The sequence below is a fragment of the Pseudonaja textilis genome, chromosome 5, assembly GCF_049901715.1.
Source record: "Pseudonaja textilis isolate UNSWEBS1 chromosome 5, rPseTex1.2, whole genome shotgun sequence".
Lineage (NCBI taxonomy): Eukaryota > Metazoa > Chordata > Lepidosauria > Squamata > Elapidae > Pseudonaja > Pseudonaja textilis.
In genome coordinates this window covers 65661053-65683674 of record NC_141994.1, presented here as the reverse complement: position 1 = coordinate 65683674, position 22622 = coordinate 65661053, and the positions used below count along the sequence as shown (strand labels likewise).

At 40.3% G+C, this 22622-nt stretch overlaps 1 protein-coding gene across 2 annotated transcripts in view; it reads right to left on the bottom strand.

The window, feature by feature from the left end:
• LOC113443127 (solute carrier organic anion transporter family member 1B3-like) overlaps positions 1–22390 on the bottom strand; it is a 32021-nt gene extending 9631 nt beyond the window's left edge. Inside the window, exons 1-11 of one of the 2 annotated variants that reach the window (XM_026711178.2) lie at positions 22331–22390; positions 20497–20632; positions 17455–17596; positions 15876–16008; positions 13789–13886; positions 11623–11772; positions 10170–10268; positions 8788–9030; positions 4751–4915; positions 3575–3770; positions 294–456 (exon numbers count right to left, since the gene is read on the bottom strand). In XM_026711178.2, the coding sequence (XP_026566963.2) occupies positions 294–456; positions 3575–3770; positions 4751–4915; positions 8788–9030; positions 10170–10268; positions 11623–11772; positions 13789–13886; positions 15876–16008; positions 17455–17596; positions 20497–20622 (1515 nt within the window). In that variant the 5' untranslated portion in view covers positions 20623–20632; positions 22331–22390. The remainder of the gene's footprint in view (positions 1–293; positions 457–3574; positions 3771–4750; positions 4916–8787; positions 9031–10169; positions 10269–11622; positions 11773–13788; positions 13887–15875; positions 16009–17454; positions 17597–20496; positions 20633–22330) is intronic. The other variant, XM_087935205.1, reaches the window with a different exon arrangement.
• Positions 22391–22622: the final 232 nt, after the last annotated feature.

The window sequence follows — 22622 nt, the reverse complement described above, 5'->3', positions numbered from 1 at the left end:
GATCTAAGAGAGAGGGACTGGCCCAAGATCACCCAGGTCACCCAGATCACCCATGGCTAAGGCTGAACTCGAACTCATAGTCTCCTGCTTTCTAGCCTGGTGCCTACACCACTAGACCAAACTGGCCCAAACCTTGCAGTATGAATTTAAAAATTAAGCCTTAGACTTCATGTATCTTGTTCAAAAGAAAAAGTGAGGAAGCCAAAATCCTCTCTTGTGGGTTTTTTGTACCTCTCATTTCTTTGCTTCCAGACCAAAGGCATACATGGAAAAAGTCAAACTCTCATCCTTACTATTTTTTTCTTCAATCTGGTTATGTTTTTGCAACCAGCAAAACAGGCTGACACATATGTGAGTCCGTTCTCCCCACAAACAGGATCCCACTGGCTTGTAGCACAGGTGCAGTTGGAATTGCAGGCTGAAGATAAGGAAAGCGGGTTCTGAGCAGCTGTGTTCCTTTAAAAAAAAAGAAGGGGGCGGGGATTGCACACTTAAAAGTTCTCACGGAATTTCAATATGAAGCATCCAAAATGGATCAAGATATTCTGTCTGTCTGTCTGTCTGTCTGTCTGTCTGTCTGTCTGTCTGTCTTTCTGTATCTATCTATCTATCTATCTATCTATCTATCTATCTATCTATCTATCTATCTATCTATCTATCATCTCTTCTTGTAAAAATTTTATTTGGGTTTTCACAAAACATAGAATTAAAATATCTTTTTGAGAACAGCATGATTCCAGGTTATCACTTCTCTATACAGACATAAACTCATTTACATATTCTTCTTTTTCTAAATTTCAGTATCTTTCTAAGCATTATATTTACACTTTTGTCTATCCTATTTACACTTTCATACTTTCTTTTCTCATAAAACAAGATTTCCCCTGTAATTACTAACTGGAGTATAACACCTTTATATCTTTAAATTACTGTCCATTCAAATCTCATTTAAGATTTAATTTATATCTTAACAATTATAACATTGAATTTCTAACCTCTATTTTATAACATATAACTCTTATCAACCGAATTCTGCTTGGTACATTCCCTTAGAAATACACACTAGGTTCTAAAAATAAAATTATAACATTCCATTTCACATAATTTATCAACCAAATTCTATTTGGTACATTCCCTTAAAAATCAATACATTCTTAACAGAAAAGGAAGTAAAGTAATTAATAGAGTTGTTATTCTACTCAAATTCATCTTAACATCTGATATTCATATTTCTTTTCAATTATATTTTAATAAATCATTTGATAACAGTTAAAATATTCCCATCCTTTCCCACTTCCTTTCTCTTATTCTCTTTATTTCATTTAGTTACATTCCATTACATAACAGTACCAATTTTATCTATCACTTTAATCACCTATATTTCGTATTTTCTATACCCATTACTATTTCTAATATAACAATACTATCGAATGTACCCTTGCAGAATCCTCTCTTTCAACTAAGTTTTCAACCATTATCTCTGTGAATCCTTGTACATTTTCCCTGCTTCTCTATATCCTGTTTCTGTCCTTTATAATTTCTTCTTTCTATTTTCCCCCTCTTCTTCTCCCTCGCCTTTATGACCCCCTTTCTCTCTAGTTCTAATTCTCCCTTCTGTAATCCTCTCTTCTGCTTCTTCCTACTATTGTAATCACTTTTCAGGCTATTCTCTTTTTTTGTTGTTTTTTCAGATTTTAGGTTTTTCAATCCCTTTCCCCCCCTTTTCCTTTTTAACCCCACATAGAATTACTTGAGCATTAAAGATGGCTTCTTCTTTGTCCCGCCCTTCTTGTTCTGCAAGCATTTCTTGTTGTTTTTCATAGTTCAAAATCTCCATTTCTAAAAATTGAAATATGAAGCCAAAAGATCCTCTTCCCTCTTGTGCATCTTCTTTCTGTTTTTTAAGTTCCATTTTTAGCTCTTCAAGGAGTGATGCCATTTTAAACACTTTTAAACAACCACCCAATTAATTTTAGTCATTAAAATCCAACAACCAAAATTCCAAAAATCACCAAGTAATCCAAATAATCCAAAGCTGTTTCTTCTTGATTCTTTTTTCTACTTTCTCTTTCCGGAGGTTCTCTTATCTTGTAGCAAAGTTTCAATTACAATGTATCTTTTAGGAGTCTTGTTAAAATTTCACTGTTAATTCTTTTTAATTTCAGGTGGTGTCCTCCATTTCTTCCATATCCCATCCTTTTGTTTTCTTTTTTCCTTTCCTTTCCTCCTTTTAAAGGTTTTAAAATATCCAAAAGTCTTTATTATCCTTTTGACATTTTATTTTCAACTTAAAATTGCCTATTAATGTCAAAGTGGATTTATATCAATTTCTTGCTTAGAGCTCTTCTTCTTAGCATTTAAAGCCAATTACAACTGTCAATGTAAGAGAGAGAAAAACACCAAATCTTTTCCCTTTCCTCTTCTTTCGCTGCTTCAAAGATCTTTTTTGGGAACAGTGTTATTCTTTATAGTTCAAAATCCAGGGTATAGTTACTTTCGTATAGTTACTTTCTTAATTCAAACTGGTTAGTCAAAAGTTTCTCTTTTATCTTCCTTCTGCACAATCTTGTTCAGTTGGGTTCTTCTTTGTAGTGACTATTTCTGACCACTGCTGCAACTGCCTTTGGGAAAGGGAGTAGTGACCAGCCGAGGAGGAGAGATGCTGCTCTCCTCAACCCTGCTGGCAGTCTCCCCACTCTTCACCAGTGCTATGGGGTGGCTTAGCTCCGAATCCAAGTGGCTTGGGGCACTCCAGTGGTGAGCACGGATTGAAACTGTGCATGATCATGGATTTCGGTCCGTCGCCGAAGAAGCCCAAACTGGAAGTATCTATCATTTCTATCCATCCATCCATCTACCTATCTACCTACCTACCTATCTATCATCTCTATCTATCTATCTATCTATCTATCTATCTATCTATCTATCTATCTATCTATCTATCTATCTATCTTCATCATCATCATCATCTGTCTATCATCTATTTATCTGTCTATCTATCTATCATCACTATCCACCCACCCATCCATCCATCCATCCATTTATTAATGGTATCTATCTATCTATCTATCTATCTATCTATCTATCTATCTATCTATCTATCTATCTATCTACCTACCTATCCATCCATCTATCCATCTATCCATCCATCCATTGATCTATCATCAATCTAATCTACTTAATATATTTGCTGTCCATCTCATAACAGAATGATTCTGGGTGGAGTACAGCATAATATATTAAAATCATAACATATATCTCTAAAACAATACAAAAATAAAATTATGATTGAAAGATGAGGAGGGGGGAATAAGATGTGCTGGGGGGGAGATTGCTCTTAATTTTCAAACCACCTCCAAAGAGAAATGCAAACATCAAAAAGAAAGTCACCTCTGATGAGATACCTTAGCTGGAATCCATTGATCGTAGCTTACGGCCACGGGATAAACTTATCTTGATTCTCTAAAAGGACCATCAATGCCGTACACATCTGGATGGCCTTCCAGCGTGCATACACACTCCATAAGCTTACAGGCCTATCCATACTCACACACATATTAACACATTGACCTACCCATCATAGGTCACAGTCAATCCAGCCACTGGGTGGTTGTCACAACCCAGCATTAGACACAGAAATATGAAGGCAAATCCGATGAATGATGCCGTGTATCCCATTTTTGTAGCAGAAAGGATTCCTAGCTTGTACTTTTTCATGATGAACCCACCTAAAAACATCCCAAGAAGGACCATTGGCAAAATGGCAACCGCTAAAATAGATTAAAAAATAAACAAGGAGAAAGTAAAAGTCACATTCCTCCATTACCATCGGATACTCAAGATGAGCAAAAGAAACATGGACATAATTGCAAATAGAGGGAAAGACGAGTATATACAGATTATACAGATTAACAGAGTTGAAAGAGACCTTGTAGGTCATCTAGTCCAACCCCCCACCCAAGCAGGAGACCCTACACCATTTCTGACAAATGGCAGTCCAGTCTCTTCTTGAAAGCCTCCAGTAATGACGCTCCCACAGATTCTGAAGGCAAGGTGTTCCATTGATTGATTGTTCTCAATGTCAGAAAGTTTCTCTCCTTATTTCCAGGTTGAATCTCTCCTTGTTCAGTTTCCATCCATTATTCCTTGTCTGGCCTTTGGATGCTTTAGAAAATAGCTTGACCCTTTCCTCCCTGTGGCAGCCCCTCAAATATTGGAAGACTGCTATCTTGCTATCCCGCTTGGGCCGGGAGGGTGGACTAGATGACCTATAAGGTCCCTTCCAACTCTGACTATCTGTTATCTGTTAATTCAGCATTTGTTCCTGAAAAATGACCCTCCCAACTGCCTCTCCTTTAAACTCCATCGCCAAGTGTGCCTTGTGAAAGGAATCAGGGCCCTTTCCTCCCCTGTGAGCCACACAACCCACTTAGCTCTTTCCTGCGTTCTTCCCTGCATGCCCTAGGATGTGGAGGTGGGGGGCTTGGTCTTCATCTGAACCACCTCTCCCTTGTTCTACCTCTACCCTGCTCTGCCCAGCCTGACTTTGCCCTTCCCCAGTTTCCTCCACAGCCAAGGGAGCCACACTCTGTCAGCTGTTCATCTTCTTCCTCAGATTCAGATTCCCACGGGGGCATGACAGTTCCTTAATTTACTTGGTCTATTAGGAAGCTCTGGTACAAGCAGATGTGGGTGTGTATGTGTGTGTAAAGAAGAGAAAAAAAGGAGGAGGAGACAGAGAAAAGCTTGCCTGTTATAAAATTAGATCTCGACATTGACAGTCCATATTGCTGTTCCATATATTTTGTATGGTAGGTAATATATCCAATTAAACTGCTAGTTTTTAGCAGCGATGAGCACAATAGTATTAAGTACAATTTGTTCCCCAAGATTCTCTTCAGGGACTTGTAGAACTCTGCAAGGGTGGGGGGAGGGAAAAACATGTCTGTTAGCATACACATATGAAAGATATCTACCAAATATTTGTCCAGAAAAGCTAAAAGTCCAGTTGTGTCTGACTTTAGGAAGTGGTGCTCATCTTCACTTCTTAGCTGCGGGATCCAACATTGTCCAAAGATACTTCTGTGGTCATGTGGTCAGCATGATTATATGACAAGGTGCACGGAATGCTGTTACCTTCCCACTGAAGTGGTACCTATTTATCTATTTGCATTTGCACGCTTTTGAATGGCTAGGTTGGCAGGAGTTTGGACAGGAACAGGAGATCATCCCATCACACAGTGCTTGGGTCTCAAACTGCCAACCTTCCGGTTAACAAGTATAGCATGTTTACTGCTAAGCCGTTGCATTCCCTTGTCCAGAAAGCCTTAGCGAATCTGTGTCCATCCCATAGTCCGAGCAATGCCTTCTGCTTTGCCTCTTTGATTGTTGCTTTGGATATTGACTCTGTTGCCTGCCCCCACCCACCTGATTAAAATCAGATAACAAATAGTAAGAAACAGGAATCCTACAGGCAAATGTGTGGTTGTACATTCCAGCAATGGACTGTACTTGGATAGGTGTTGGCTTCATGGGGCAAGCCGGAAACACAACAAGGTGAGCTAACTCTACGTTCTTGCAATGCTACATTGACAGAATCTTGTTAAGTCTGAAAATAGAGTCCTTCCCAGTGGTGGAATTCAATTTTTTTTACTACTGGTTCTGTGTGTGTGGCTTGGTGGGGAAGGATACTGTAAAATCTCCAGTCAGAGGTGGTATTTGCTGGTTCTCTGAACTACTCACAATTTCCGCTACCGGTTCTCCAGAACTGGTCAGAACCTGCTGAATACCTGCCTTGATCTCATCTTCTGCAATAGTTTGAATTTAATTTATGGAATACAAACTAAAGAACCCTTTTCCAGCAGTGACCACAATATGATTGACTTTTGTCTCAACATACGCCCACATAAAAATCATCACAATGACATAATCCCCAATTATAACTTCAAAAAAGGCAACTAGGATCTTATAGACAATGATCTCTCATCCCTTGATTGGCAATCTCTATTCACTGGATGCAATACTGTTGAAGACCATTACAACATATTTTTACTTGAAGTCAAAAGAGTCATCAAACTATACGTACCGACAACTCCCAAAACAAAACAAACAAACAACAAAAAAAAACAGATTACCCATAACAATAAGGAAACTTCAATCTAAAAAGAAATCACTTTGGCGGAAAAACAAATCTGGTCACGTTGCCAATTTCAAAAGCCGATACAAAAATTTATGCCACCAGATAAAGACTGAATGCATCAATTATCATAATAAACAAGAGGAAAACCTTCTATGTACCAATTCCACCCGCACTTTTTACAATTTTGTAAACAACAAACTAAAAGACTTAAGGTCCATCCCACCCCTGAAAGGACCTAATGGTAAAGACTGCAATGATGACACCATTAAAGCCAACATGTTTAACACATTCTTTGGCTCAGTATTTGTAAATAGCAATGGATCATGCCCAGGATTTCCTAGCCGAACCACAGAAAACTACAATGATCTAATACATATCGATTTTACAGAAGACAATGTTGAAAAAGCACTATGCGATCTTAAACCATCTCTATCTATTGGACCGGATGGAATATGTGCCTACTTCTTAAAAAAGCTATCCACTGCCATAGCAGAACCTCTAAGCATAATCTTTGAAAAATCTTTCAGGATCAGCTCTTTGCCCAACTTATGATCACAAGCCACGGTCATCCCCATCTTCAAAAAGGGAGACCCCAGCCTAGTTGAAAATTACAGACCAATCTCCATATGCTGTGTCACCTGTAAAGTCATGGAATTAATTATTAACCAATCCGTTATCCTCCACTTAGAAACAAACAACCTGCTCTCCAATAAACAATTTGGTTTCGGAAAAAAACTATCCTGTAATCTACAACTCTTACGCTGCAAAAACATATGGACTACACAACTCGATCACGGCAAAACAATAGACACAATCTACATTGCAATGACTTACCTGTCAATGAATACTTCAGCTTCAACTATAACAACACAAGAGCACACAATAGATACAAACTCAAGGTTAACCGCACCAAACTTGATTGCAGGAAATACGACTTCAGCCACAGAGTGGTCAATGTCTGGAATACTCTACCTGACTCTGTGGTTTCTTCCCCAAACCGCAAAAACTTTAACCGTAGACTGTCTACTATTGACCTCACTCCTTTCCTAAGAGGTCTGTAGAGGGCGTGCATAAGTGCACCAACGTGCCTACCGTCCCTGTCCTATTGTTTATTTTATTTCTCTTATATGTACCCATTTCATGTATTCATAACTATGTATATACTTATACCTATTGTCTTGTAAGCAATTGACAAATCAAATAAATAAATAAATACCACCTCTGGTCCTTCCCCTCCATCTCCTTCACAGCCTAAGAAACTAGGGAGAGTTTTCCTATGAGCCTCTTGCCCAATTTACCAACCGACTGCAAGTTATCCTGTCTCTTATCTAATTGTTCCCTCGGCAGCATCTCTTTGTCTCTTTGTCTTGTCTCCCAAGACCCTTCCAATATGCCATTATAGTAGGACTCTCAGCTTTGGAAGCCATATTGAGACCAGATGCTCCTACGCTGCCACATTTTGAGCCTGGGAAAATGGGAGGCGGGAATTTCTTGGAGTGTATGTAGTTAGACATAATAAAATCCTTTTTCTAATTCAAGGTCATGTTATTTTGTGCATAAGTGAGTGGAAGTCTCAGGTTAGAACGGATGGTGATTGGGGCATGTGATGGGTGCAGGGGGTGGATTTGTAGTTTTTACTTATTGCAAGAAAGCCTGGAACTTTTAGATTCAGGATTCCCCAGTTGTGCCAGTTGAACTGTCCAAATAAAAGTAAGATGCCTGTCTCGGAGTTATTGGTTGGAGTGGAGGTTTTCTGGAATGCTGACAAGGACTTTATTTACAGGTGGTCCTTGATGTAACGACCACAATTGACCCTCAAATTTCTGTCTCTAAGTGAGACACTTGTTAAATGAGTTTTGCCTCATTTTATGATCTTTCTTGCCAGAGCTGTTCAGTGAATCACTGCAGTTGTTAAGTAAGGGACACATTTGTTAAGGGAAACTGGTTTCCACATTGACTATGCACATCAGAAGGTTGCAAAAAGTCATCACATGACCAGAACTCTGCAACAGTCATAAATTTGAACCATTTGCCAAGCATCTGAATTTTGATCACAAGACCACGCAAAGGTTGCAACGGTGATAAATAAGTCACTTTTTTCAGTGCCATTGTAACTTTGAATGGTCACTAACAAATGGTTGTAAGTAGAGAACAACCTGTATAGGAAATTCTCAGCTTCTTTCTGAGCACCACTGTCCACAAACCTGATATCCAATGTCAGGGTGCTCCTGTGTAGACTTGTCTATGCATAGTACTTCTCTATCTGTGACTTCCTGCACTATGGAAGTTTACATAGAGTTGTCAGTGTCCCTATGGCCTGAGTGGTGGTGGAAGAAACTCTGGTTTAAGATCTGAAACAACAAGACTAGGAATTGTGGTTGCTAGGGATGTGGCTCTAAGACTGTGTCTAATGTTTTGATTGCCATATCTCAGTCCTTCTCCTTTTGCCTTTCACCCCCCTTCTCCCCTTCTCGACCTTCTCTTCTCCCCTCACAACAGATCTTGAAACCTATCAATTTCCTCATCCTTCTTGTGGAAAAGAGTCCTCATCTAACTTTGACCCAGCAATATAGTCAGTTCTCCTAGAATCCAGATCTTGACCCTGGTGGAGTCTTTCCACAGATAAACTGAAAAATTTCAACGCTTACCTTTTAATTGTCCAGAGTTTGCCATTCCACCTTGAATATCAGGCTTCTGTCCATGGCTATTTTCATTGCTGCTTTCCATGGGATCCAGGTTTTTCTGGATACAGGCATCCTCCTTTTTGTCCAGACTTTTAGGCAGGAACAAGAAAGGGATTCCGGAAATCAGAATGATGACCCCGGCAACTAAAAAGTTCATCCACCATGCACCAACCCAACGCGAATCAGTTGGACTGATAGTTATTGTATCTAGAATAAGGAATGGAGAAAGCTGAGTTCCATTATCTGGAACATTGGTCTCATGGAGCTTTGTCAAGTCTGTGTGCATTTCACAGAACAACAAACAACAATACAGATCTTTGCTTTCATAAACGTACAGGGTGAATATCAGCATGGAAAAGGCTCTTGAAAGTTTGAGGGGAAGGGGAGTGAAGTGAACAAGGCAAGGATGTGTCCTCAGAGAACTGAACATGAAGGGCTTAGACAAGATGTCATGAAAATGAGTTTCAGGTAAAAGCAACTGCAAGAGAGAATGAAACTTTTAGATGACAGAAAGTGGGCAAATCTTTTGAGATAGGATCTCAAAATAGGATAGGGTAGGAGGGGATGGGATGGGGTGGGGTGGGGTGGGTTGGGACAGGACAAGGTAGGATAGTTTGCCTTCAGAAGTTGTGGTTGGTCCATCATTGGAGGCTTTCAAAAAGAGGTTGGACAACTATTTGCCTGAAATGGTATAGGGTCCCCTGTTTGAGTAGAAGTTGGAGTAGAAGACCTCCAGGTTCCCTTCCAACTGTTTTATTTTAAGTTCTAGGAAAGTTAATATCCCACTTCTACTGAGACTGAATCCTCACCACCACAAATTCAGGAGATAGAATTCTAACATTAAGATTGGCAACCATTGGTAGCTGCTCATCTCTGTAAGTCACTGGCTTGAGATGGACGGCTGTTGAAGTTTAATAAATAAAGTTGTCCAGTCCATTTTTAAAGCCCCCTAAATTGACTGCCATCCTCACAACTGGTGGCATCGAATTCCATAATTTTGCTATCCTTTGGAGAAACCATTGTTTCCTCTCATTGGTCCTGGATCTATCAGCATTTGGGTTCAGTTGTGATCCTGAATACTAAGATACTAAGATTGTGAAAGAAGGAGAAAAAAAAATGGTCTTGGTTTTACTGACCTTCCTTTGAGCTCCTTTTTTTCAATGGTTCTGATATTTCTTTTTCCCATTTAAAATGGGACTATTCTGCCTCACTAAGAATTCTGTTTGCTTTTAGTTTTACCCTTTTTGGTTCCACTGTATTCTTTCTCAAATACAGTAACTCTACATTTACAGCTCCGGTTAACTTAGGGTAGCCAACTTAGCTGGTCAGTTCTTCTTCCATCTTACCCATGTCCACAAAACCAACATCCACGTAGAGTCTGGCAAACACAGATCCCAGGAGGAAACCAGATATTGGGCCAAGCATGGCTGAGGTGTGCAAAAAGCCTGCAATAATGAAAGAGAAAAAAATCAGCTTATGGTATGTATATTCTTCACTGTTTTGTTTAGTCCAAACCAGACTTCTAATATTTGATGCAATGGATAAGGAAGCTGCAAAGATATACATTGAATACGTTGTTCCTCCCTCTCATAAGATCAGCAATACCATTCCGAAGCTAAAGAAGAGTGCTGATGTTCTTAGAAGAGACAGACCTGTACCTATCTCAGAAGCTAAGCAGGGTTGGCTGTGGTTGGTAGCTGGATGGGAGACTGCCCAAGAATTTGAAACAATATCCTGGAAAAAGACAGTGGAAAATCTGTTATCAGTAGAATTGCAAGAAAGCCTTCATCTAGAGCAGGACTCTCCAAACTTGGCAACTTTAAAGACTTGTGATCTTCAGCTTTCAGAATTCCCCAACCACAATGGCTGGTTGAAGAATTCTGGGAGTTGAAGTCCACAAGTCTTAAAATTGCCAAGTTTGGAGATCCCTGATCTAGAGGTGCATTAGCTGGAGAGCATCTTTGCTTCATATCCAATACTGTGCGATGTCTTCACAACTCAGCTAACAAAGAGGCATGTGTTCATAGCCCTGGAAGGGACTTTGGAGGTCTTCTAGTCCAACCTCCTGCTCAAGCAGGAAGGGAAACCCTATACCATTTCAGACAAATGGCTGTCCAATCTCTTCTTAAAAACCTCCAACTTCTGGAGGCAAGATGTCCTATTGATTAATTGTTGTAACAGTCAGGAAATTTCTCCTTAGTTCTAAGTTGCTTCTCTCCTTGATTAGTTTCCACCCATTGCTTCTTGTCCTGCCTTCAGGTGCTTTGGAGAATAGCTTGACCCTCTCTTCTTTGTGATAGCCCCTTTAATGTTGGAACCTTGCTATAATTATACTAGACATACCCAGTCATTCTTTATATGTTTTAGCCTTCAGTCCTGCAATCATCTTTATTGCTCTTTTCTTCAGTTTTTCTGGAATCTCAACATCCTTTTTTATATCACGGTGACCAAAACTGGATGCAGTATTCCAAATGTGGCCTTACCAAGGCCTTATAATATGGTACTAACACTTCACATGATCTTGATTCTATCCCTCTATTAATGCAGCCTAGGACTGTGATGGCTATTTTTCCTTCAGCTTTTCATGGGAATGTGATTTATGAATGCCAATTTCTACTACATCCAATAATGAATAGAATTTGCTGTGACCTAAATTTGGCATTTGACAATTTAGGAATTTTCCCAACTTGCCAAGAAGTAGGAAAACCAGTTTGAACTATCCCAGCTTAAACATTGCCTATCTCTTCAGTATCATTAAGTTCAGATCAGGATTTGACAGACAAGCATTTTGGTCATTACTGATATATAGAGGAACATCTTCTTCTTTAGAAAAATCATCGAGGTACGATATGCCCAGAGGGGTAATTGGGGTTTCTCCAATTCCACGTAGCATATTCCCCAGCAAGACGAAAATCCATGCATAAGATGTAACCATTTTATGGGCACAGTCTGCAAAGAATAACAATAATGGCAGGAAAAGTCATTACGTGCATCATATCTTTTGCTAAAAAACCACAAATTGTCATACCGCTAGAGTCCAGAGTGCAAAATAATAAGTGTGGTGAAACCATAGACGGAGGTATAATAGAATAAAAATGTGCTTACGATAATATATGACTAGCAATAATATATGACTCTATCATTTGTGTTTGTATAACTGTCCGGTTTGGTATAGCAGCCAAACAGGACAGGTGCAGATTTCAACGGATAGTTAGGACTGCAGAAAAAACAATGGCAACCAGCCTGCTTTTCACCGAGGACCAGTATATTGCAGAAGCCAAAAAGAGGGCTGGGAAAATATCTATAGACCCCTTCACATCCTACCCTCAGGATGTTGTTATAGGGCATTGCCAAAACAAGAAGACACAAATTTTCTCCTCATGTCATCGCTCTCCTGAACCCCTAATTTCACAGTTCTATTATCTTTCTAATCTTTCCTACTACCTTCTGTTATTGATATCATTATTAATGATTATGATTATTTTGTTGGTTTGTATGTACACTAAGAGCTTATGCATTGGAGACAAATTCTTGTGTGTCTAATCACACTTAACCAAATAAATCTATTATACTGAGTTTCACCCAAAATAAGACCCTGTCTTATATTTTTTTTGCCACCAAAAAAGCACCAGGTCTTATTTTGGGGGGATGTCATCCACTGACCAACCTCATTTGTGCGTGTCGCCCCTGGATTCCTTTTTGCTGTCAGATGCCTTCAGGAACTTCTTCTTCTGCAGCCAGCAAGGCTTTCCTGAAGGCCTCTGCAGCCGATAAAAAGAGCTCTGGACTGATCCAGAGCTTTGTTATCAGCTACAGAGGCCTTAAGGAAAGCCATCCTTGCTGGCTGCAGAAGAAATGGTCCAGCAAGGGAGGTGTCGGGGTGTATGAGGTCTGGCTACAACTGTCCAAGGTATATCAGCCCCACCCCCCCATCCCCACCCTAGCTTAATTTTTAGCCATGCATTCTGGATGGGTGGGATCTTAATTAGGGCTTATTTTGGGGGTAGGGCTTATATTGGGTGCACATGTAAAAATCAAGCTAGGACTTACTTTCAGGGTAGGTCATATTTTGGGGGAAACAGGCTAATCTAATCTATTATCACCACAGTGCCTAACCATCAAGAGATATTCTGTAGTATTAAGCAGTTCCAGAAGCAGTGACACTACAGTGCTATTTTCTGGATGTTTCCATAGTCGGGTGCATCCAAATAATGATACTCAAATCAGGATAAATCCAGTCAGCTATACTGTTACTTTAGTTGGGTCATGTTCCACTACCTTTTCTATAGATTTGAGCATAGTTTCCACCGCTACCCCTATATTTTGTAATGTAAGCTCGTTCTTAAAAGGAACTTTCTACTTTGTGTACTCAACTTTCAAAGGCAGATTGACAATTGCAGACTCCATGCAGTGGTGTACTGTAATGGAGTCCATTTTTCTGGTTCTCATATGTATATTTGATTTTAAAAATCCATGATATATTTCTTTGTTTAACGTGAGAGACTGATATCCTCCGATGACAAGCCACAATTGGCTAAGTAAATAAAAGATTAGGGTCACCAGAAGAGGTGAAATTAAGAGAATCATTCTGTTGAATAACCCAAATCGGTCGTTTTGGAGCAGATTTGTCAATTATGCTTCAATCAATACTATCTCTAAAGTTCATGTCCTGCTCCATGAAGAAATCCCATATCTAACTGCTCCCTTTTACCTCTCATGGAGTGATGTCACTATCACCACCTAAGGGTATTATCTGAAGGAAACTTCTAATGGTCTGGCATCACTATGCCCACTCCGTGGCCTGAGCAAAGAGGACATATGAGTATGAAAACATTAAATTATAATTTTGGGTAAGATACATAATATGTTGCAGCAAAGTAAAGAATTAGCATATAACATTTTGATTTGCTGGCAACTTTCTACCAGCTATTCAAAAGACAGGTCAGAACAATTGATTATTCTTACCTGACCCTTTTATCTTGGGCGTATCCTGGGGATTTAATATGCAGGGGGAGAAACTGGAGATGTTCTTTGATGTGAAGGATATTGTGTCATATTGGTAACTGGAAAAGAAAGAGGTTAATCCTAGTGTGAGCACAAATACATTTAGAGGCAGGGGTGAGTTGCTATGGGTTTGCTCAGGTTCAGGTGGATATCTTGTTAACGTTATGGTTGGTTCAGTGAATTGCCAAATCCCACCCCAGCTGGCCCTGCCCACCCCTCCCCTCCCAGGAGTCTCCACATGGCCCATTTTGGATGCCGAGATAAGTTCAAGCCCAGGCCTGTGTGGAAGCACAAAGAATAAATGCGATGGAACATAAGACTCCAAAAAAGAAGTCTCTGGTCAACTCAAAGAATGAGCTGGTTTCTAGCCTTCAGAGGGCCTCTGGAGCCAGGAGAAGCCATTTTTGCCTTCCCAGAGGTTCGAGGAAAGCCTCCAGAGCCTGGGGAAGGCAAAAATGGCCCTCTCGCTGTGATGCAGAAGGCCGACTAGGCAACACCCACCATGGTCACACGCACCCAGCAACCGGGCAGAGAACCCATTGCTAAAATCTTTGAAGTCCACCCCTGTTTAGAGGTACCCTTTCTCTGGCTGAAAATAATAAGACATATTTAGTATTTAAATATATATATATATCTAGTTTACTGTTAATATGAATATCATGGTTAGTTGTGGTTTATTTTATAATTTTATATTGTTTTGATCTTTTCATAGTTGTAGGTGTTACTTAAGAAGTGTCTATAAATATATAGAGTGAGACACTTATCAATATCAATCTTGCAAGTCTGAACATACAAACTTCCCACTACCACTTTTAACCCCCTATTTACTATAGCAGGTTCTTCCTAAGTTTCTTTCTCTGAGCATTGATCATTGAAGTTTTCTCCCTCTCTTGCCTCCTAGGACAATTAGCTGCAGCTAACCCACAACAGTGTCAGGGCTCCGGCAGTTACCCCCATTTAGATCATGAGTCTTGAGCCAAACTTCCAAAACTTAAAGAAGATTTATTAGGAGTAAACATCCTGGCATTGCCTGGGTGTAGCTGACCCTAAGGCACATTATTTATAGTCACCCTTGACCTGGGTTTTCCTCCACCCCCTGGGTGTATCATAATTCCTATTCTCCAATGAGACACATCCATAGACAAGTGTCATCAATCGTACTCTCCAGTTAGAATTTTGCACGGCAGAAACTTCAGTCATCTAATTACTATCTTTGAAAACATTTATGGAATGCAAACTGCCCACTGCTCCCCCTCCCTTTCTGTTGGTAACTCTAAAAAGACCATAGAAATATTTTATGAGTTGACACACAGTCAATTTGCTTCAGCCAACTCATTACGGTAAGTTATCCCATGGCCAATTTGCCCTGGGACAACTCACCACAGGACAAAAGTTACACTAATATCAGAGAAATGGTGGAGTAGAATCACTAAACAGACCCTGAAGAGAGAGAGAGAAAGAGAGAGAGAGAAAGAGAGGGAGAGAGAGAGAGAGAGAGAGAGAAATGTGAATGACAAAAATTAAAACATTTTTAAAAAATTATTTTAAGTAATTAAAATGTTGAATCGTTGACTTGTCCTGTGGGTAGGGTTGACCCAGGTGAGTTGGCCCTGGTGAGAGTCTCCTTCTGCTCCTTAGACAAAACCTCTTTCCCTTGACCCCCAAAGCCATCCATGCATTCCATTACATTTCTGCTGGATAACTAGGCTCAGAGTAATTCTATTTTGTCAACTTGGATTTACAGTCAAGAATGCTGTATGATTACTGGTTTGGCATCGGTGCAGGACAGTTGTGCGTAGTGGGGTTCCGCTAAAGCAGAGGTCTCCAAACTTGGCAACTTTAAGACTTGTTGACTTCAATTCCCAGAATTTGGGGAGCCCTGGGCTAAAGTCATCCTCCCTAGATGAGACAAATCTAAATGATTCGCTCCCATAACTGGTAGAGTTTCTTATAGGTCCCACATGGATATTTTATCAACAGTAAAGATAATCTATGAAAGGAATTGAAAAAGATCTCATTTTCTCTCACTCTCGGTCTCTCATACTTACTATCCCATGAAGAAATGAGGCAATGCTATTAAGAAGCACCCCAAAGACATGATAAAGCAACCAATGGCGATGATTTTTGGCCGATGACATTTTGCCCCGAAGTAACTCACAAAGGCAATCACCAACAAATTTCCTGGGAAGATAATATAGAAGCTCTCCATTAGGTCATGATGCCATGCAGAATAAGAGAATGACAGAATTGGAAGGGACCTTGGAGGTCTTCTAGTCCAATCCCCTGCTCAAGGAGGAGACCTTATACCACTTCAGACAAATGGCTGTCCAATCTCTTCTTAAAACCTCCAGTGGTAGAGCACCCCAAAGTTCTGGAGGCAACCCCTTCCATTGCTTAATTCTTCTTACCATGAGGGAATTTCTCCTTAGTTCGAGGTTACTTCTCTCCTTGATTCCATTGATTAATTGTTCTGTCAGGAAATTTTTCCTTATTTCTTGATTGGTTCTCCCCTCGATTAGTTTCCATCCATTGCTTCTTGTCCTGCCTTCAGGTGCTTTGGAGAATAAATTGACCCCCTCCTCTTTGTGGCAGCCCCTCAAATCCTGGAAGACTGCTGTCATGTCACCTCTAGTCCTTCTTTTCTCTAGACTAGCCAAACCCAAATCCTGCAACCATTCTTCATAAGTTATAACCTTCAGTCCCCTAATCATCTTCGTTACTCTTCTCTGCACTCTTTCTAGAGTCTCAACATCTTTTTCATATCATGGCTACCAAAACTGGAATGCAGTATTCCACGTGTGGTCTTACCAAGGCCTTACGCTAAACATATACATTTATACGAAACTTATACACTAAATTTATATGCTAAACAAATAAACTAGGGCATGACAATTGCTGAATGATGTTGAATTCTAGCTGTCAAAATCTTGTGATGGATTAAGACCAAGGTAGTCCTTGGGCTCCTGGATACCAATCCATTTTAGAGCCCTTTCTCCCAATCTCCCATTATTGACAGAGGTCAATAATGTTGTTGGAAGTTAAAAACCACCTCTCTCCTAGGAAAATGAAATGTTTTAGGATATACTAAAAAGGCAAAATATTTCCCCTAAAAGAGAAGTGGAAACTCAGAGAGGCAGAAACTCAGCCCCCTCCCAACCTTTGTTAATGGGCAATTAAGGCCGGGCTCAGTCTATTTTACATAACAAAGATCTACTTCAGGTAGAGCCATAATAGGAATTGCCCAAAGCTCTTTCATTGCATCATCATCCAGCAAGGCTCAACCAAGCCTGGCGCTCAGGACAGCCTACAGAGTTGCCCCTGCATGGCCCCATGGGAGTCTGATGACCAATCAGAACACAAACTCAAATTCAAATCCCAACAGAGGGCATAAAACCAAGGGATTCTCAGCATATCAGCCCATTTTTTTTTCTACCCAGGAGCTCCCAGGCATGTGATCCTGTCCACCATTAAACCATCTTTCCAAACAGCCTCCATGTTTCCAGTGTTTCTTTTCCCCCACCTGGAACCGAACCCAGAAGGATATTTCTTCCAACAATGTAATAATCCCTATGACCTCAAGCTCTCCATCCACAGCTAAACCTCTTCCTGGTTTCAGTTTCCACCTACCCATTTCAAAGCCTCCATCAATGAAGCCAGCAGTAGAGGAAGTAATGCCAAATCTCCTTTCCAGTTGCGTGAAGGAACTTTTCATCGTGGCCCCAGAAAATGCTTTACTAAAGTATGAAAATGCCAGGGCAGCAATGAAAACCTGAGAATAGATGGAATTGAGAGAGAGGGCAGGAGAAAGGAAGGAAGAAAAAAAAAAGAGAACTCTAATTTCCTCTTGAAAATGAGACGAATGTTCCCAATCCTTGACGGATTCATGATCTTTCCAAGAATAAGTCTGGGTTTTCTCTCCATCCCATCCTACCACCAAAGAGGAAACTTAGGAAGTCAATGCTTTTAGCCACTTTCAATGGCAAAGTGTTATTTTAAAATTGTATGCAGATAGTCCTCAACTTATGGCCACAATTGAGCCCAACACTTCTGTTGCTAAGTTAGACATATGTTAAGTGAAGTTTTGCCCCATTTTACAACCTTTTGTTGCCCCAGTTGTAAAGTGAATCACTAGAGATGTGGCTGGGTGGCTTAGGAAAGCAACCAACAGAAAGAACATAAACCCACAATACACACGCTGACAAACCACAGATAAATAGTAAACAAATGACAAACCAAGGAAGACTAAATCCTTCCTTCCTTCCCTCCCTTCCTTCATTTCTCTCTCTTTTCTTCCTCTCTTTCTCCCTCCCTTTCTCTCCTTCCTTCGTCTCTTTCTCCTTCCCTCCCATGCTCCCTCCTTCCATCCCTCCCTCCTTCCATTACTCTTTCTTTATTTTTTCTCTTTCCTCCTTCCTTCCTTCTTTCCTCTCTTCCTCCCCAGCTGATAGTTGTTTAAATATTATCCATTTTGTCAACATCATCTTTTCCTCCAATTATATAAAAGCTACCATATAAAATGGTTACAGGTGAGTTGACAAAAAAAGATTCAACTTTGAACATTGGGATGTTTATGGCTACGCTACAAAAGGTAATCAAAGGTCAGGGTTTTGTTCCGTTCTTGTTTATCTACTGGCTAGCGGATGGATTGATTTGCTCAAGGGGACTGGAAAATGTAGAAAGATAAGCTTTCATTCTAAAGCAGGGGCCTTCAAACTTGGCAAGTTTAAGACTTGTGGACTTCAACTCCCAGAATTCCATCCTCCAGTCATGTTACCTCAGGAATTCTGGGAGTTGAAGTCCACAAGTCTTAAACTTGCCAAGTTTGAAGACCCTTGTTCTGATGTATCTTGAAGAGAGCAGTTTGGTGGAATGTTCAGATCAATTCCCCCGTCGTGGGGATGGAAATGTCAGTTTTCTTGACCCATGGATTGATCCCACCTCCTAGAAAGAAATGACAATGGAATCTTCCAGAAGATGGCACTGTTACAGTTTAAGACTGCAAGATCTCGTCTTTGTTTCTCCCAAAGCAGAACAGCTTTCAACAGCTCAGACCAGCCACAAGTGTTCAAGAAGTTGCTTGAGGGGGATTGTTGTGTGTTTTTAAACCAGATTGCCAGAAGATCCATTCAGGACCACCCATTATTTTGAAACGACATTTCTCCAGTTATGGTTCCAAAGATTCATCCAAAGATCTTTTGAAAGAGCTTGTAGTCTCAACTCTCTGATGGCAGAAGGACTACAACCCGGTGCCAGTCCTGGAAATACCGTGTCTTTATCTGGAAGCAGTGGTGGTATTCAGCCAGTTCTCACCAGTTCACCCAAACCGTTAGTTAATTACTTCTGCAGTTCGGAGAACCGGCTAAAAATAAAGTGCAAGAGTTTTTTTTCCCCCTCTATCTCCCTTCATTAATATCTCCAGGCAGACAGACAAGAACCACTTAACAGTTGCAGCTGGAGCTGAATCAAATCAATAAACAACAGAAACTGACAGAATTAGGGCAGGAAAACCCACCAATCACCCATCTAGGGATGGGATTAACCTCTTCCCTTCAGGAAGAAGAACAAGATTGCAAACATTTTCATTATAAAGACTATTAAGTAACACTTCTGTGATCAGCTGATAGGCCCTGGAGTTCCCCATGACCTTTTATAGCTGCTGCAGCGTTGGGTACTTCTTGTTTCTTCCTGGGGGAAAAGATACAGGAGGGGACAATGATGCAGCTTGATCATACAGACCATGAATTTAAATGCATGTGTGGTCCAACCAGCTGTATTGTTTCTGCTGTGAAGCACCGAATTTAGAACATAGAGAACATAGAATAATGGAGTTGAAAGGGTTAATGGCTTTTGGCAGCATGCCCAGGCTTTCAATTAGCATGAGTGGCTGCTCTTAACTTCCCTTTCAGCTGCTGCATTTGCTTTGGGGTTCACTTTTTTTAAAAAGGGGAATGGCTGTTTTAAGTTTTCTGCATTGTTTTAGTGGTTCCTGGCACTGTCCTTTTGGGATATACTTCCCTCGCTCTTTTTGAAAGCCTTTAGTGATGGAGCACCCACAACTTTTGAAGACACCATTGGTTGATTGGTCTCACCCTGAGGAAATTTCTCCTTAGTCCTAGGTTGCTTCTCTCTTTGGTAAGTTTCCAACCATTGTTTCTTGTTGTGACTTTTGGTGCTTTGGAAAATAGATTGACTCCCTCATTTTTGTAGGAGCCCCTCAAATTTCCTGACAGAACAATTAATCAGTGGAAAAACTTGCCTCCAGAAGTTGTAAATGCTCCAACACTGGAAGCTTTTAAAAAGTGTTTGGGTAACCATTTGTCTGAAATGGTGTAGGGTTTCCTGCCTAAGCAGGGATTTGGAATAGAAGACCTCCAAGATCCTTTCCAACTCTGTTATTCTATTCTATTCTATTCTATTCTATTCTATTCTATTCTATTCTATTCTATTCTATTCTAAATATTGGAACAGTGCTGTTGTATTGTAGTTGGACTAAGGAGAAATTTCAAAAGGTTGAGACCAATCAATTGGCCAGCCCACCCAGTAATTAGGGCAGAGAACTGGCTGTTAATTATTTGAATCCCACCACTGTCTGGAAGGCCTCATTGTTGCACAATTGAATACATTTTCAATATTTTTTTTATAAAAAGAAATAATAATAAATTATTAAACCTTGACTCCTTGACAACTGGTTGTTTTTTGCTTTAATGGTAGTTCGTTGGTAGCTTTCTCCTCTGGTGGTTTAGTGTTTATTTCCATGGCTGATTTGTTTGTGGGGTCAGTATCCGTCTGTTTCATGATTATGTATCTTGGATGGAAGATAGAAATAAAATTATCAGGTTATTGTTTCATAACACAAATTGTCTATGGGGATTCTCAGTGATCCAGGTCATGATTGTTTCATAAGACATTTCCCATGTGTTTTTACTACCTCATATTCTATTCTCCACAGTGCGAGATGTGTCCTCATACTAGATAATCAGATATCGATTTGAACCTTTTAGCAGCAAAGAGACATGTAAAATCTCCACCTTTTTAGACTGTTCTAGACAAGAAGTGGGGAACTTTGGCCCCTTTATTACTTATGGTCTTCAACTCCCAGAATTCCTGAGCCAGCTCTGATGCCTGGGGGGGATTCTGGGAGTTGAAGTCCACATGACTTAAAGTTGCCAAGTTTGGAGACCCCTGCTAAAGAAAATCACCTAAGGCACTGTGTACCTACTTATACAGAAGCCACTTCCTGCAGAACCGATAGCGGGAAACAGGCCTGCTTCCAGACTTCTGGAACTTCCATTTTTCATCCTCCCAGAGCCTCCGCCTGGATCCTGCACTTACCTGCCTCGTGTGAACCAGTCCGAAATGGCTGAATCCCATCCCCGCATATGTAGGTTTCAGTGAGGAAGAAAGCAGACTCAAGGGCTCTGGGGACCCAGGAAGTAGATGCAAGGGATCCACCGGGGTGGGATGGAGGAAAGATATGCAGGTGGGGACCATTCTAGTATCCTTACGGTCGGTCGTAAGGGTGGGTGGGTTGCAAAACACCTAAGTTGTGATTGTGGGGCTGTGGGGCTATGGCACCAGTTGTAACTTGGGTACAGGTCATTAGTCACTTTGTTCAGCATCATCATAATTTCAAACAGTCAGTGAACAAATGGATGTAAGTCAAGGATTACCTCTACAACAAAGCAATGAGAAAGTCAGGCTTTGAAAGAGGTTGTTACGTTATAAATTCAGCATTAATGTTATTTATAAAGCCATAGAGTGGGGGAATCTCCAAAACTTGGCAACTTGAAGACTTGTGGACTTCAACTCCCAGAATTTCCCAGCCAGCCATTTCAAGATCTAGATGTTCTTCATCATCATTTCCTAACCTTCTTAAGAAGTTCAGCATTTTGGATGGAGTATTGTTTTGGGTTGCTGAAATGCTCCACATTAGCAAGGTTGGTCATAACGGATTCAAGTAATAAACAAAATGACTGTGTGATCAAAAATGGTAGGGTTGCCCACTTCTCTTTCCTTTAAATATGTCTTTCCAGGAACATGTTCCCATTTATCTGGGAGAGAAGTCCCAATGGAATCTTTTGCAGTGAGACTCTACAAACCTTGTGTAGGAGACAACCTCAGCACACAACAAATAAGACAGGGGGATTTCTTTTAGTACATGGGAAATGCTTGAATAACTAGGATAGGCTATGGAGGTTTCTGGGTGAAATTGCCATTATAGCACAATCACAGGGGGAAGATGAAAAACAAGGAAGAAGTAAATCAACATGATGTAAAGAGTTCTCCAAGGGGAAATAAATTATATTAAAATAATAAATATTTAAGGGCATTTAGCCTACTCCAGGCTATTGAATCAGCACAATCCATTAAAGAAAGGCCAGGACCAAACTGTTATATTAGTCAGCATATACAAATCCTAGCTATAGAAGGCTTCAAAAAAAGTCCAATAGTGATCAGAGGATTGTATGATACTAAAGAAGAAGTAAAAAAAAAATCAGCTTACCTGGGTTATGGATCCAGTTCTGCAACAGTTATGGTATCATGGACATAAAGTTGCAAGAAGAATTCCTGTCTTCAAGTGAGGAAATGCTGAAGTCCATTTAGAAAATCATTAACTTTCTTAGCTTCCTAAAATAAACAAAACATCTCTCCCCACCTTCCCACAATGTTTGTGTTTTTTTCCCCCCCCCAAAAAATGAACACTGTAGAACAAAAATGTTCTGAATGTAACCTTGGCACATTGGCGCCTTTGCTTTGAACACAGCAGTGGGCTTGTTTGAATAAGGGAAAATGTT